The 15,376-nt window shown below is 46.9% G+C and overlaps 1 protein-coding gene across 1 annotated transcript in view; it reads left to right on the top strand.

Moving 5' to 3' along the window:
* Window positions 1–3,955: 3,955 nt before the first annotated feature.
* The window catches only part of CACNA1E (calcium voltage-gated channel subunit alpha1 E), a 360,381-nt gene continuing 348,960 nt past the window's right edge, over window positions 3,956–15,376 (top strand). Inside the window, exon 1 of the mRNA XM_083745793.1 lies at window positions 3,956–4,352. Coding sequence (XP_083601919.1) covers window positions 4,009–4,352 — 344 coding nt within the window. The 5' untranslated portion in view covers window positions 3,956–4,008. The remainder of the gene's footprint in view (window positions 4,353–15,376) is intronic.

The following is a 15,376-nucleotide window of genomic DNA, read 5'->3' as shown; positions in this document are numbered from 1 at the left end:
TTGCAATTTATGGTGTCATCTTTGTGTCTGTTGATTCTTTTCTGTAGAGATGGAACGAGGGACCTGGCTAGCCCTGTGGAACCATGCTTGAAACCACAACACCCCACCACCACAGTGCTGAAGTGTACTGTTTTGTGGCTGGTGATGCAGCAGGATTAAGGGGGAGTTAAAAACTGCACTGCTCAAGTTGTGGGTTGACCACCTCCCTCATTCTTCCCTGTCCTCCCAATGGTTGCTTTGGGGAAGAAGGGAGGGTGAGGCCTCTGAATGAGCTTTTTCATGATGAAGATGCAGCAAAGGGACATCAGTACGATAAGATTCCTTCCTCACCAGTGGAGCATCCCTAGACATTACCTAATAGACCGTAAAAGTGGTGACAGTGAGACTGGCATATCAGCGTTATCCTTTGGGTCTTGTTCCACTTGTGCTTTTGAGTTAAGTTAGGAGCCACCCTTATTTACAATGACTCCTGATTCCACATGCTAAAATGTGCAGACTGGATGTCTGAAAGATAAACAGGGGTGGGATGTCAAGTTAGCTGATGAGGCTCCTGAGAGTGGTGACATTTCATTCTACCGAAAAGGTTGTGAGGCCTTTGGGGCCGTACGGCCAATCTCTACACTTTGGGAAACAGACTATGGCAGCACCCACCACCCTCAAACTTCTAAGTAACCTTTCCTGCATTGTGTTGTCTGCCAAGGAATTCTTGGACTGCATTCCACCCGCCTGCAGACACAACCTGGGACTTGAACCAGGAGCCTTCTGGTCTTCATGCAGAGGAGCTAGTTGGACCCTATGGCTGATCTGGCCTCGTTCCATGGCTTCCTTTGGTGGAAAGCTGCCTTATTGCTCAGAGGAGTCCTGCTAGATTCATGCTCCTTGCTCCTTACTCCATTGCATTAAAAATCTGCTCAAATGCCACAGAGAGTCATTCTGTCCCACTTCTTTCCAAAACCTGCTGACTTATTAACAGTGTTGTCCTTGCAAATGTGCTCAGGTGGGGGAATGAGATGCCACAGTACACAAGAACCAAAACAAACGCTGCAGGTAACAGGGGAGAGTTTTGTATCTTGAGGTACAGCACCACCTACTGCTTGAGATACCATCTTGCACCTTTCAACGTTTAAGGTAACTTTGCTACGTCGGAAAGAGTTTGTGTCAGTGAGCAGAGAGGCACCAGTAGGGGAGTAAGCAACTATCGCTGGGAAACGTTAGGAAAGTTTTGTTCCAGGTCGCCTGATTTAACTGAGCACTTCATCAAACTGAATTTATAGCTCTACCTCTCTTTTAAATCAGAACCAGTGAAGGCAGTGAAGGTCCTGTGTGAGTGTCTGGAGGCGGTTGGAGGATGGATGGCGGCTAACAGATTGAGGTTGAATCCTGACAAGACAGAAGTGCTGTTTTTGGGGGACAGGAGGCGGGCAGGTGTGGAGGATTCCCTGGTCCTGAATGGGGTAACTGTGCCCCTGAAGGACCAGGTGCGCAGCCTGGGAGTCATTTTGGACTCACAGCTGTCCATGGAGGCGCAGGTTAACTCTGTGTCCAGGGCAGCTGTTTACCAGCTCCATCTGCTACGTAGGCTGAGACCCTATCTGGCTGCAGACTGTCTCGCCAGAGTGGTGCATGCATCTCCCGCTTGGACTACTGCAATGCACTCTACGTGGGGCTACCTTTGAAGGTGACTCAGAAACTACAACTAATCCAGAATGCGGCAGCTAGACTGGTGACTGGGGGCGGCCGCCGAGACCATATAACACCGGTCTTGAAAGACCTACATTGGCTCCCAGTACGTTTCCGAGCACAATTCAAAGTGTTGGTGCTGACCTTTAAAGCCCTAAACGGCCTCGGTCCAGTATACCTGAAGGAGCGTCTCCACCCCCATCATTCTGCCCGGACGCTGAGGTCCAGCGCCGAGGGCCTTCTGGCGGTTCCCTCATTGTGAGAAGTAAAGCTACAGGGAACCAGGCAGAGGGCCTTCTCGGTAGTGGCGCCCGCCCTGTGGAACACCCTTCCAGCAGATGTCAAAGCGATAAACAACTACCTGACATTCAGAAGACATCTTAAGGCAGCCCTGTTCAGGGAAGTTTTTAACATGTGATATTTTATTGTATTTTTGCTTTCTATGGAAGCCGCCCAGAGTGGCTGGGGAGGCCCAGCCAGATGGGCGGGGTATAAATAATAAATTATTATTATTATTATTATTATTATATGTTCAGTGCTGGAACTCTTTATTGTAGGGTGCTTATTTTTTAATTTTTTATAAAGGTTTTGCATCAACAGAGGACCCCACCAGTGGTGGGGCTGTCTATGGAAGCATGGGGAAAATGGTAGCTCAACTACTTAGATTGTTGGTTGCAGGTTCGATACCCATATGGGGCAGCTGCATATTCCTGCACTGCAAGGGGTTGGACTAAATCACTGGTTGACAATTAGGGGTCTGTGGAACACACCCGGGGGTCTGCGGCCCCATCCTTTGCCTCCCCCAACTAAATTTTTGTCATTTCTGATAATCGAAAGGTGACATGCTAATCACCTTATGACTTATTAATGGTGGTGGTGATGATGATATGCTGTATCCAGCTATGTTAAATGGACCCAAACTAGGGCTTATCCACACTTTTGCTTTACCCATACTTGGATTGTATTGTGAACAGATTAATTCCCCTGCCTATTGTCGTTCTGTGCCTCTGCCTTGTGAAACTCCTATCTCACCCACTGAATTGAAGCTCACTTAAGCACAAAAACACATCTGATAAGATTCAGTTCAGCTCCCACAGATCCATTTTCTCTCCTCCCCCCCAAATCCACATTAGAAAAGGCTATTGAACTCCCTGGGTCACCTCTCTCCGAGAGTTGGAAAATCCTGCCGTTCATCAGGCACAGAAAACATACAGTGGGGTGTACAGAGGTGGTTTTTTGTGGTTCTGGTGGGGAGAAGGTGTGATCCAGGCCACATAGTCCCTTCACAAATTCACTGAACCCTGATAGGAGGTTGGTGTGCCATAATCTGTTTATTCCTCCCTCTTGGTAGACAGCGTTCCTCCAGATAACTTAATTGGAGAAGTAAAAGCTGCAGGTGCTGTTGACTTAAAGGAGCCATACATAGTCCCACGAGGAAGCAACTTGCTCTATAAATGATAATATACGACATTTCCATCGATAATGCTTCTTGCTTGCCCCAATGGGTGCAGGGGCAGATTTTGTTGAGTGAGGACAAAATCTGCCCTGTTCCCCTATTTCTTATTTTCACAATCATTCCTTTTCGTATGCATGTTACTGATGACTGAATACTGCTTTCTGAGTTGAAACTTGCAGAAATGTACTAGGAGCCAATGTAGGTCTTTCAGGAATGGTGTTATATGGTCTTGGCAGCCACTTCCAGTCACCAGTCTAGCTGCCGCCTTCTGGATTAATTGTAGTTTCCTAGTCACCTTCAAAGGTAGCCCCACATAGAGCACATTGCAGTAGTCCAAACGGGAGATAACTAGAGCATGCACTACTCTGGCAAGATGCCAGGGGGTTGAACTTGAGCTCTTTTGCATGCAAAACATGGGACGTGGGATACAAATTCTGTGCCCAACTACATGTGTAGTGTGTGTGTGCCTTAACCTATGTATGTCCTCTCCTAACCCTTGCAGGCTAGAGAACATTTCATATAACCCTACTGGAGCTGCTGGGTATTGTGGCATTTCAACCCAACAGGGCCTTGATCCATGGTTATTTTTTTGCTTTGTGTTGATATTTTTTGAGGGACACAATTTATAAAGAGGGCAGCGTCCACTTCCAGTTCTGCAACCTGAATCACCCCCCGCTCAAAACAGGTCCCAGAAAGAATCCTGCTGGTAACCTTTCTTGTTCTTCTGTTCCTTGTTCCTAGAGTGATGTTCTGCAGCGGCGTCCATGATGTTCAGCCTTGGCACATGCTCTCTCAGCGCTCACATGCTCCCCGAATCAGGCTCTTACCCTCCCGGCGGCAGCCCTGAACTGGACAGCGACTCACAGAGGTGCATGCTGGCCCTGCCAGAGGAAGAAGCATGGCGGAAGCACCGGCTGGGTTTGATGCAGCCCGCTCAGTCCTGCAGCCTGCTGGAGCCAGAGACCTTGACAGACACACTCGTCTCGCGCACCACCAGCTTCGACGGCCTCTACGAACTGCACTCCCAGGAGAGGGAATCCAGCTTGGGGTTGGAGGGCGGCAGCACGTTGGATGTGGGGCAGAGTCAGCTCATCCCCGTGAGCCCAGAAGTCATCAAGCGCCGGCGAGGGGGCCTGATTGAACAGCGGGATATCATCAAGGCGCACGAAGCCCACAAGATGCAGAGCACGCCGCAGGCGAGGCGGAAAGAGTGGGAGTAAGTACATGGCCGAGGTCACAGACTGTTCCTCCCCATCCTCTGAGATTGGCAGGGAAATGGGCTCTTAGTCCCCTCCTTTCCAGAGGTGAGATTTGGTGGTGGCTTGGAGCAGGGCCTTCTCAGTACAGTCGTACCTCAGAAGTCGAATGGAATCCGTTTTGGAAGTCCCTTCGACTTCCAAAATGTTTGGAAACCAAGGCGTGGCTTCCGATTGGCTGAAGGAAGCTCCTGTAGCCAATCGGAAGTCACGCCAGATGTTCAGGTTCCAAAGAACATTTGCAAACCAGAACACTCACTTCCAGGTTTGCGGTGTTTGGGATCCAAAACTTATGGGTGCCAAGGTGTTCGGCTTCCAAGGTACGACTGCACTAGAGCTGGGCGATACCTGGTTTTCAACATTGCGATATATCACCAGCTAAATATTACGATATTTTAATATCTCACCAGGGCTTTTTTTTCATCCTGAACTCGTTGGAACTCAGTTCTGGCACTTCTCAGGTGGGCATCATTGCTGTTATAAGAGAACAAGGGAGGTGTTCATGTTGAGTTCTGGCACCTCTTTTTCTAGAAAAAAGTACTGTATATCACAGTGTCTGAACTGAGAATGGAGCTATGTAGAAACGTTGGCTGGTTTCATGGTTTCCCCCACATTGTGATTTTTGCATAGCACGTACATACACACCTCATGATTCGCAATATATTGCCAGGTTAAAAACTATGAAACTGATATCATGATACAGATTTCAAACCGGTTTTTGGATGGCATCTTGCCCAGTCCTTCCCAGTACCTGAACTGGTCTGCCTGGGAGTGTGGGGAAGAGGCCATGTCACCATTTACCATATTTTTTGCTCCATAAGATGCAAATGACCATAAGACACACCTAGTTTTTAGAGGAGGAAAATAAGGAAAAAAAAATATTATGAACGAAACAGTGGATGTATGATTTTTGTGGTTCATGCTGTGGCCACAGACATGTGATCTGATGGTGAATTTGGGCTGACCCAATGCAAAAACCCTGAGGATCCATGTGGATCCGTGCTTTGTAACCACGTTTTTGCACCATTGCAGCCCCAGGAAACAGTGGATGCGTGATTTTTTTGGTGCAGGCTGTAGCAATGGGCATGCTATGTGATCTGATGGTGAATTTGGGGTGACCCAATGTAAAAATCCTGAGGATCCATGGGCTTTTACCTCCCCGCTCCCAGGCAGCCTCTGCTAAGTCCCTTATCTCTCTTCCGATCCCACCGATCAGCTGTTTCCTTTCAACACTCTCTTCCCTCTTGTTTGCCTTGGTGTCTTTTCCTTAGCTGGAGCAGTTTTTCTGCTCCTCCTTTTCTTCTAATTTCACTCCTTATTGCTTTAGTCTTCCTGTTTCCCCCCTTTGCAAGTTTGCTGTCTTTACCTCTCCCCTCCCAGGCAGCTTCCTTTATCTCTAGCATCCCTTATCTCTCTCCCTGATCAGCAAACGATCAGCAGCTTTGTTCCAACACCCACTTCCCTCTTTCCAAAAAAAAAAAAAAGCATGATCTGCTTTTTGCCCCTGGGCAATTCGGCTCCAGGGACCACGCATTCACTCCATAAGATGCACAGACATTTCCCCTTACTTTTTAGGAAGAAAAAAGTGTGTCTTATGGAGCAAAAAATACAGTAATTCCAACTTGACTGTTTGTATGGGAGAGAGTTCTTTCACCAGCGTGGGCCATCTGGCTTTGCTTGATATTACTGTTGCTACGGAGTCACAATATGTTTATTTAGTATTTGGAATGTTAAGTTTTACTTTTTGTACAGCACATGCCTTACATGCAAATTATCCCCTGTTCATTCCTGGTCAAATTCAGGCAGGGCTGCCCCAAAACCTGGAGTGACTGTGGCAGTCAGTGTTGATAATAGTGACCTGGATGAACCAATGGTCTGACTTGGTTTAAGGCAGCTTCCTGTGTACTTACCTGAATTTATTGTGTGATGCCTTGCATTTTGAGTAGAAAAGCAGGCAATAAATTTTAATAATGGTGATAGCAAAGCTGGAGGGAGCAGGAAATCACTGGAGGACAACTCCTTGTTTTCAGATGATAACCTGCAGCATCGCAGGAGGTTTGACCGTTTGGAGTCTTCTGTGAACTTCTTCGTTGCAGTGCCTGACCAATGTGGACATCACATCAAAATGCAACTCTTGTTCACATCTCCCCACCCAGTCTTCTCTGTCTGCACTCAACTTGGGGTCAATGATCTCGAAGAAAGCTGGGCCAAAAATATGGCAGCTGGACAACATCTTCAGGGTGAAGTTGAAGCTCCATCCACAGCTTTCTAAGAGTGCCAGAAGCTGCCTTCTACTGAATCCGACCATTGGGCCAGCTAGCTTGGTATATGTTGTCTGCACAGACTGGCAGGGGTTCTCCAGGGATTTCTTAGCTCTACCTGGAGATGCCAAGGATTGAATCTGCCACTTTTTGCATTGCGAGGGCAGGGCATAGAATGTTTTGGTGCCCTATGCTTCCATTCTGAAACAAACAAACAAAGAAAAAAATGCAAAACGTTTCCCAGGCTGGATGGATTTGAGTTCTGGTCTGATCTAATGTAAGGTTACCAGACGTCCCCGTTTCCTGGGGACAGTCCCCGGATTTACAAATCAGTTCCCTGACAAAATCCATCTATTTAATAGGAAGTTGAAAAGTGTCCCCGGATTCATTGGAAAAAATCTGGTAACCTTAATCTAATGCACTCAACTCTTGGAAGGCTTTGGAGACATCACAGCCAGCTTCATAAGGGAGGGAAAGAGTATTATACCCCCCCCAAATGTTCCTGATCAGGAGTCCAGTCAGCCACAGCTCTTCAGTCCCCTCATTTCTCCTTTGCTTGTCCTCCAATGGTCAACCAGCATGGACAGTCCTTATTGAGCTGCTTTAGTGTTTACACAAACTTAGGACTTGCTTTCCTAAATATTGTTGCACCTCAAGCATTTTGAAAGGCCCAAGCCTATTAATATATCCTGTCTGTGGGGGGTGGCATTCCATTTTGCTTCTATAAGGATCCATATTCAGAGAATTGTGTTTGCCATTCGTATATAGGATGTTTGCTATAATTCTATAATATACATAGGATATATTACATACTAATATATTGATAATTAATATGCTATAGTTGGGATTGACCTAAGAAGCTCTGTCAGCAGAAGCCTGTGCAAGGGCTTGCACTTATTCAATCCATTTCTCCCCCGCCCTTCCAATTTGGCTCAAGGAGGGGTTCAAGAGAAACCCCAGAACAGCATACAGGTGGGCAGAGGGGTGGGTGGGTCATACTGTCTGGTAGGCTGAAATGTTTCTAATAGCATGACATTGAATTCCACCCTATACAATGATTTCTGAAAGTTTACGCTTCAATAAAGTTGTGCTTAATCTGCAGGGGGAAACATACAAGTACCCACGAACCCTGTTTTGTTTTCCCCTGCAGGGCAAATGGCAGCTTTAGTAGAAGGGAGTTCAGTTGGGAAAATGGTGTGTGTAGAAAAAGGGTAAGTGCCCTTCTCTCTCAGTGCCACAATCCTGATTCATAGCTGCCCTCCTGGCGTCGTCTTTGATCGTAAAAAGGCACGCAAGGGATCCTGGTCACAGACATTCCATAACCCGAAGTGGGTGGCAGGGTTGGGTTGGGTGCCATTCTCAACTTGGCAGCTTTCTGGGAGGTGGGATTGGCGTGGTCTAAACGCTCTGGTGGAATTGATTCCCCCCTTCGAGAAACCTTTCCGAGGATGCCATGGAATCTGTCTGCTTGCGTTGACGTTAGCTGCCAAGCAAGAGACAGTCTCCATGGCAGCTTTGCCTGGAATAAGTCAAGCCTTGAGCAGAAGGGGGGAAAGAGCCCCCTCTCCCTAATTGCGCCGGAGAACAAATAGAGAGAGTTGCTCCTGAACACCCCCACCCCACCCCACCCGTCGTCAAGCATTGCTAGGCAACTGGGAACTTGCATTTCTCAACCCCTGGAGACCGTGGCGACTCTTTTAAACAGGGGTTGTGAATATATACATATACACAGACATTAATATTAGACAGAAGCCTTGTGGCTTTGCGTGGCCTCCAGGGCTTTGCAGTTGACCTCAGCACAGCCCTCAACCCCAAAGGACCCCCCTTTCATGGGGCAGCTCAGCTGCTTCTCCTGGGCAAGACACAGGCAAAAATTCTCGTTGGGCATTTCCTCCCACTGGCAGCTGGTGTACCTTGGGAATGGTAGGACAGAATGCTGGGAGCTCAGCCCACACTCGAGTAGGACTCTGGTAGAGACACATGCCCGACTGGCATGTTCTCTCCCTCCTGGTCTTTCGTTCAGGAGCTTCAAAAGCTTTCTTCAGCCTGAACATCACAGCGACGCCAACCAACGCTGGCACACTTAGGGATCTGCAGAGTTTGCGCATCATGCGTGACAGACCTCAGCAGCTCAGCATTTTGGCTAAACTACTTTATTTACATATAAACACACACAGAGCACTGCAACATGGCTCCCTCTCTCTCTAGCGTCAGACAGCAAAGAGAGAAAGAACAAAGGACAATAGTCCCACTTCGCGGAACACAGTAACACAAACATCCTGTTTCCGTCACTTCCCACTCTGTGGAGACAAAACATATACCGTCATGTGAAAGACAACAATCCCATGACTGCAGTCATGGAGCAGGAATTCCAACAAGGCACTCAGTGAAGCTAGAGCCAGTGACATAACAACAACAACAGCAGCAGCAGCAGCAGCAGCGGCAGCAACACCTTATTATTTATACCCCACCCAGCTGGCTGGGTTCCCCTAGGCACTCTGGGCGGTTTACAACACACACGGAATGGTAAAACATTAGGCATTAAAAATTTCCCGATATAGGGTTGCCTTCAGAAGTCTTCTAAAAGTCACATAGTTGTTTATTTCCTTGACATCTGATGGGAGGGTGTTCCACGGGGTGGGCGCCACTGCCGAGAAGGCCCTCTGTCTGGTTCCCTGTAACTTTGCTTCTTGCAGTGAGGGAATCACCAGAAGGCCCTCGGTGTTGGACCTCAGTGCTGAACAATGGGGGGTAGAGATGCTCCTTCAGGTGTACTGGGCTGAGGCTGTTTAGGAATTTAAAGGTCAGCACCAACACTTTGTATTGTTTTTGGAAACGTACTGGGAGCCAATGTAGGTCTTTCAGGGCTGGTGTTATATGATCTCAGCGGCCACTTCCAGTCACCAGTCTAGCTGCTGCATTCTGGATTAGTTGCAGTTTCTGAGTCACCTTCAAAGGTAGCCCCACGTAGAGTGCATTGCAGTAGTCCAAGTGGGAGATAACTAGACATGCACCACTCTGGCGAGACAGTCTGCGGGCAGGTTGGGTCTCAGCCTGTGTACCAGATGCAGCTGGTACAACTGCCCTGGACATAGAATTAACCTGCGCTTTCATGGACAGCTGTGAGTCCAAAATGACTCCGTGGGCCTTCATGCCAGGTGGAGCTGCCCCAACTGGATATAACAAGGTAGGCAGGCAGGTAAGGGAAGACTGAAGTTGTCAGGGCCTTGCTTCATTTTGGAGTAAATGAGAACGGACCCCAAGGCTTGCAGTATAACAGTTCTGCTCCTTTGCCACCTCAGCTGCTTGGTCTCGTGCCGGATTCAAGACACCATCAAATGATAGAGATCAGCTGTCAGGGAAAGGGCTTGGCCCAAGTGTCAATTGTAGAGCTGACTTAATTCCTCCCTGCAAAACAAAAGGTCTGGAAATTTTTCACTGCATGTTTTGAAGTCGAGTGTTCTCCAGCCATTTTCTGGAGGCTCAAATATTATCCAAACACCGGATCTCTGTTTTTTTAAAATGCCCACCGATGTTTGATTTCACTATGTCAATATTTTGACTGGTGCTACTTGTCGGCATTGGCTGGTTGGCCTGCAATGTTGATTAGCATTTGACAGAACTAGCAACTGAGGGTGTAAGACAGAGGTTGGGGAGGAACACTTTTCACATATCAGTGCCTGCCAAGATGCCTCCCTGCACCTGCCTTGAATTCCTTGCAGATTGCAAAGAAATCTAGTGGCATGATGGAGTGTGCAGTCAGTTCACACAGGGTGCAGGGTTGGGCTTTGCCAAGAAGGTAACCTGGAACACTCCTCCCCTCAAATTCTTCTGTGGCTGCACTTTGCAAAGGACGTGGCTGGAGGGCGTGTAATTCTCATAATCAAATTCCCATCTCTAGTTTTTTTGGAATTCACGTGTTTTACTTAATTGCTGCAGGTTGTTTTATCCCCTCCCCAACAAAAATTGTTTAACTGGGGCCTTCCTGACCAGGTTAGTAAAGTCCTGTTTTCTAAGAGTTATTGTTGTTTAGTCATTTAGTCGTGTCCGACTCTTCGTGACCCCATGGACCAGAGCACGCCAGGCACTCCTGTCTTCCACTGCCTCCCGCAGTTTGGTCAAACTCATGCTGGTAGCTTCGAGAACACTGTCCAACCATCTTGTCCTCTGTCATCCCCTTCTCCTTGTGCCTTCCATCTTTCCCAACATCAGGGTCTTTTCAAGGAGTCTTCTCATCTCATGAGGTGGCCAAGGTATTGGAGTCTGAGCTTCGGGATCTGTCCTTCCGGTGAGCACTCAGGGCTGATTTCCTTCAGAATGGATAGGTTTGATCTTCTTGCAGTCCATGGGACTCTCAAGAGTCTCCTCCAGCACCATAATTCAAAAGCATCAATTCTTCGGCGATCAGCCTTCTTTGTGGTCCAGCTCTCACTTCCATACATCACTGCTGGGAAAGCCATATCTTTAACTATATGGACCTTTGTTGGCAAGGTGATGTCTCTGCTTTTTAAGATGCTGTCTAGGTTTGTCATCACCTTCCTCCCAAGAATTAGGTGTCTTTTGATTTTTTGACTGCTGTAAACATCTGCAGTGATAGAAGGGCTAAATGTTTTTAGTATCCCTCCTTGTCCTGGTGTCATCCTTTACTTGAGGGCTGTTAAGTCATGTGCAGAGCCCCCACGAAGACTTTGGGAGGATGGAAGTGCAAAAATCTCGATAATTCTAGTTATTGTACCAAAAATGTTTAAACCAGTACTTTTTGAGTGTGGGTTGAATCATTCAGTTTCTGAATACCTTAATATTTGGATGTTACTATGTGATAGTAGCAGCTCGTTATATTGCAATTATTGTACTAGGAGGTGAATTGGCACTGTGCCTCTTAGCCCAGCCAGGATTGGGCTTCAGGAAGAGCTGGGAAAAGCTCCTGCCATGCTGGCTTTATCTTTGCATTGGAGACCTGCAATTCACATACTGATAACTGTGCTCTTGGCCAATGGGAAAGGGCTACTGCTCTGTGATAGAGCTCTCTGCACACAGAAGGTCCCATTTGCCCCATATCAAATCCTGGAGATCTTGCTTTGCATCAAGATTTAATGGCAAAAAGACATCAAGGAGCTGGAGGGTGGGGAGCAGCAGTTTACCCCACTCCAGCTATAGTGGAAATCTCATTTCTTCCTTCCACCTCGTTTGGCGTCTGGTTGTGGGGCTGCTCGCAGATCGAGACTGATCCCATAGCCGTGGTGGTGCTTCTGTAACACATTGTTTTTTGGGGGTCTCTTTCTTCATAAAGCCTCGAGGGCCTCTTAAAACATTATAGGTTTTAGGTGTATAGCTAAATAGAAAAAGTGCACCAGATACAGGTTTGCAGACATAGACAAGAACTGGCTGTAGCTCCACACTATCTGTAACATAAATACCATATACAGTACTTGGGGCAAATTCAGGTTTGCCTCTGGGATGTGGGTGGTGCTTTGGTCTAAACCGCAGAGCCTAGGGCTTGCCGATCAGAAGGTTGGCGGTTCGAATCCCCGCGACGGGGTGAGCTCCCATTGCTTGGTCCCTGCTCCTGCCCACCTAGCAGTTCAAAAGCACATCAAAGTGCAAGTAGATAAATAGGTAGCGCTCCGGTGGGAAGGTAAACTGTGTTTCCGTTCCCCGCTCTAGTTCGCCATTAGTCATGCTGGCCACATGATCTGGAAGCTGTCTGCAGACAAAGGCCGGCTCCCTTGGCCTATAGAGCAAGATGAGCGCCGCAACTCCAGAGTCGTCCACGACTGGACTTAACAGTCAGGGCTACCGTTTTCCTTTAATATGTGGAGTGGACCTCAGTGAAAAGCAAACTGAGTTGCTCGTCTTCCTCTTTCAAGCTCATTATATTTATATACGTAATTGGTATGGTTTTACTTCCCAAGTTTAAGCCTCTCCTTACCCTTTGGCACAAAAAAGTGCAATGTGACTTTGGGCACAAGATAGATATGAAATGGAATTGAGCAAGCTTCACGAGCAAGATCAGTGCCTTATTACTGGCAGTGAGCCAGGTGTGTGTGTGTGTGTGTGTGTGTGTCCGCGTCTCAAATTAATAAATAATTGGCAGGCAGAAGACAGAGGAAAGGGGGTCACTCATTGATATGCAGCTTAATACCTACAGCGGCTGTTTCTCTAATTAACACCCTGTCGTCCTGTTTGATACTAATGAGATCTATCAACTGTCTTTGCTGCCTGATCGGGGGCATCGGTTTTGGTTGGATGTGAGATCCATCTGTGCATCTCTATGGCATGGAAAATGCAGAACTGAAGAACTTGTGATCCACTGACATGATCGTGACTCACCAGGCAGACATAGCAGGCCCACCAAATATTCAGAAAGTCAGCTTTTGTTGCCATATTTGGTACGTGGGGGGGGGGGATATTGTGGTATGTGAGTGACAAACACAATACGTGGGCAGATTTGAGGGTAAACCACATACAGCACGGGTCTGCCCTTGTGGCTCGTTGGAAGTTGAAACTGCTTCACATGTACTATTACGTTGTCGTCTTTATGAGGATATACGTTTGACTTTTATTACACCTGTTGTGCAAAAGTCCAGGAAAGAATCGGAATACCATACTACTGCTAGAGGACAAGAATCCCAAGACTACATTAAATGTAGCTAAATTCTGTGTGTCTGCAATCAATCGCAGGAAGCAAGTGGCATCCCATAATGACCAAACCCCTAAATGTTAATTACAGGGGGCACGCTAATAATTAATTTTAATTTTTTATATTTAAATCTTTGTTATATTCATATTGTCCCTTGTATTCCTGATATTATTATTTTTTATGATCTACGATATTGTGTGTGTTGATGCTGGTCTGTGACCATATTAATAAATTCATTCATTCATACGTGGCTGATGAGCGGCACTTGACTTGGGGGCTCTCGACTTTGCAGGCCAACTCAAAGATGTGCCTTTGAGAAGAGCTCCTTCATCTTGTGTGCAGAAAGGGCAGAGGAGAAGCTTAATCACTGTGGTGCTTCACATGCCACATGCTGTCTCCAATGCCCTGGAATGGCTTGTTTTGTTACTGAGCTGAGTTTGGGGTTTGTTGCATAGGAAGCTGTCTTGTCAGGCCATCAAAGCCCTACACCAGGATTTTGCAAACTTGGGTCTCCAGCTTATTTTGGACTACAACTCCCATCACCCCTAGCTAGCAGGACCAGTGGCCAGAGATGATGGGAATTGTCCAAAAACAGCTGGAGACCCAAGTTTGGGAAACCCTGGAGAGCTGATTTCAGACATGGGTCTCTCCCAAAACAACATGGAAGTGCCAAGAATGAACTGGGGACCATTTGTATGCAAAGCAGGAATTTCAGTCCCTACCACTGAGCAAGGCTCTTTCAGGTTTTGTAGGGGATGGAGGAGGAGCAAAGGGAATTAAATAGAACCAATGCACTGTGGGGGAAATAAGACTTGATTTTGAGGGGCTGGGGGTTAAGCGCTTGGCAGCAGTGCATGGTGAAGCAACAGATACCTGATAATGGAACACTCTGCTTGAAAGACCATCTCTGCCTCAGTTAAAATGGATATTTTTTTCTAGACATATGTGAAACTTAGGGATGCGGGTGGTGCTATGGGTTAAACCACAGAGGCTAGGACTTGCCGATCAAAAGGTCGGTGGTTCGAATCCCCGTGATGGGGTGAGCTCCCGTTGCTCGGTCCCTGCTCCTGCCAACCTAGCAGTTCGAAAGCACGTCAAAGTGCGATAAATAGGTACCGCTCCGGCAGGAAGGTAAACGGTGTTTCCGTGTGCTGCTCTGGATCGTCAGAAGCGGCTTAGTCATGCTGGCCACATGACCCGGAAGCTGTATGCTGGCTTCCTCGGCCAATAAAGAGAGATGAGCACCACAACCCCAGAGTCTTTAAAAAAAATTTTATTAAAGTTTCAAAAAAATTACAAAAATAAAGAGGAAGAAAAACAGAAAATAGAGAAAAAGTAAAAACAATTAAAAAGAAATCCATCTTTCCATATCTTGTCTTTCATTTACTTGTTTCCTTGACCTCCTCACACCTCCCTTTTTTGTATTCTAGTTCAATTGATTATTTCAGCAAATCCTTTCCATTCTTGTTTTTATCTTACTAATTTATCTTAATATATTGTAACTTTACATTCTGACCTGTTAACAATCCATTCTTCCTTAACCCTGTATAGCATTACTGCAAAAACCACATTACATCATTCCAACATCCTTTTAGCATTCCTTAATTTTACAGTGTTTCTGTAGATAGTCTTTAGATTTCTTCCAATCTTCTTCTACCGACTCTTCTCCCTGGTCTCGGATTCTGCCAACCACAACCCCAGAGTCAGTCATGACTGGACCTAATGGTCAGGGGTCCCTTTACCTTTACCTATGTGAAACTTAGAAGATAAATTCCACAAAGAAAATGGCCAGTCTGAGCCAGGGTTGCCTAGAATTTCTAGCTCTCCAGACACATTATGGAGGTTGCATTCAGGTGGGAATGGAAGTTCACCAAATGCCTAGAGGTCTCACTAGGCCTTCCCAGAGTCATAAAAATCTGTTGCCAGGGTTTATAGGGCTCTAGACGGGCTGTAGCCCGCATAGCATGGGGCAGGTTTTTCTCTGCATCCCTACAGAATCAGTGCTTCATCTGCCATAAGGACGGCCATTTTGTAACTTTCAGGATCAGTTCTGCGAAAAGCTGTACCATTTGTGACAAGGATG

The sequence above is a fragment of the Podarcis gaigeae genome (genome assembly GCF_964106915.1).
Source record: "Podarcis gaigeae genome assembly, chromosome: 6".
Classification (NCBI taxonomy): domain Eukaryota; kingdom Metazoa; phylum Chordata; class Lepidosauria; order Squamata; family Lacertidae; genus Podarcis; species Podarcis gaigeae.
This window is presented reverse-complemented; position numbering and strand designations above follow the sequence as displayed.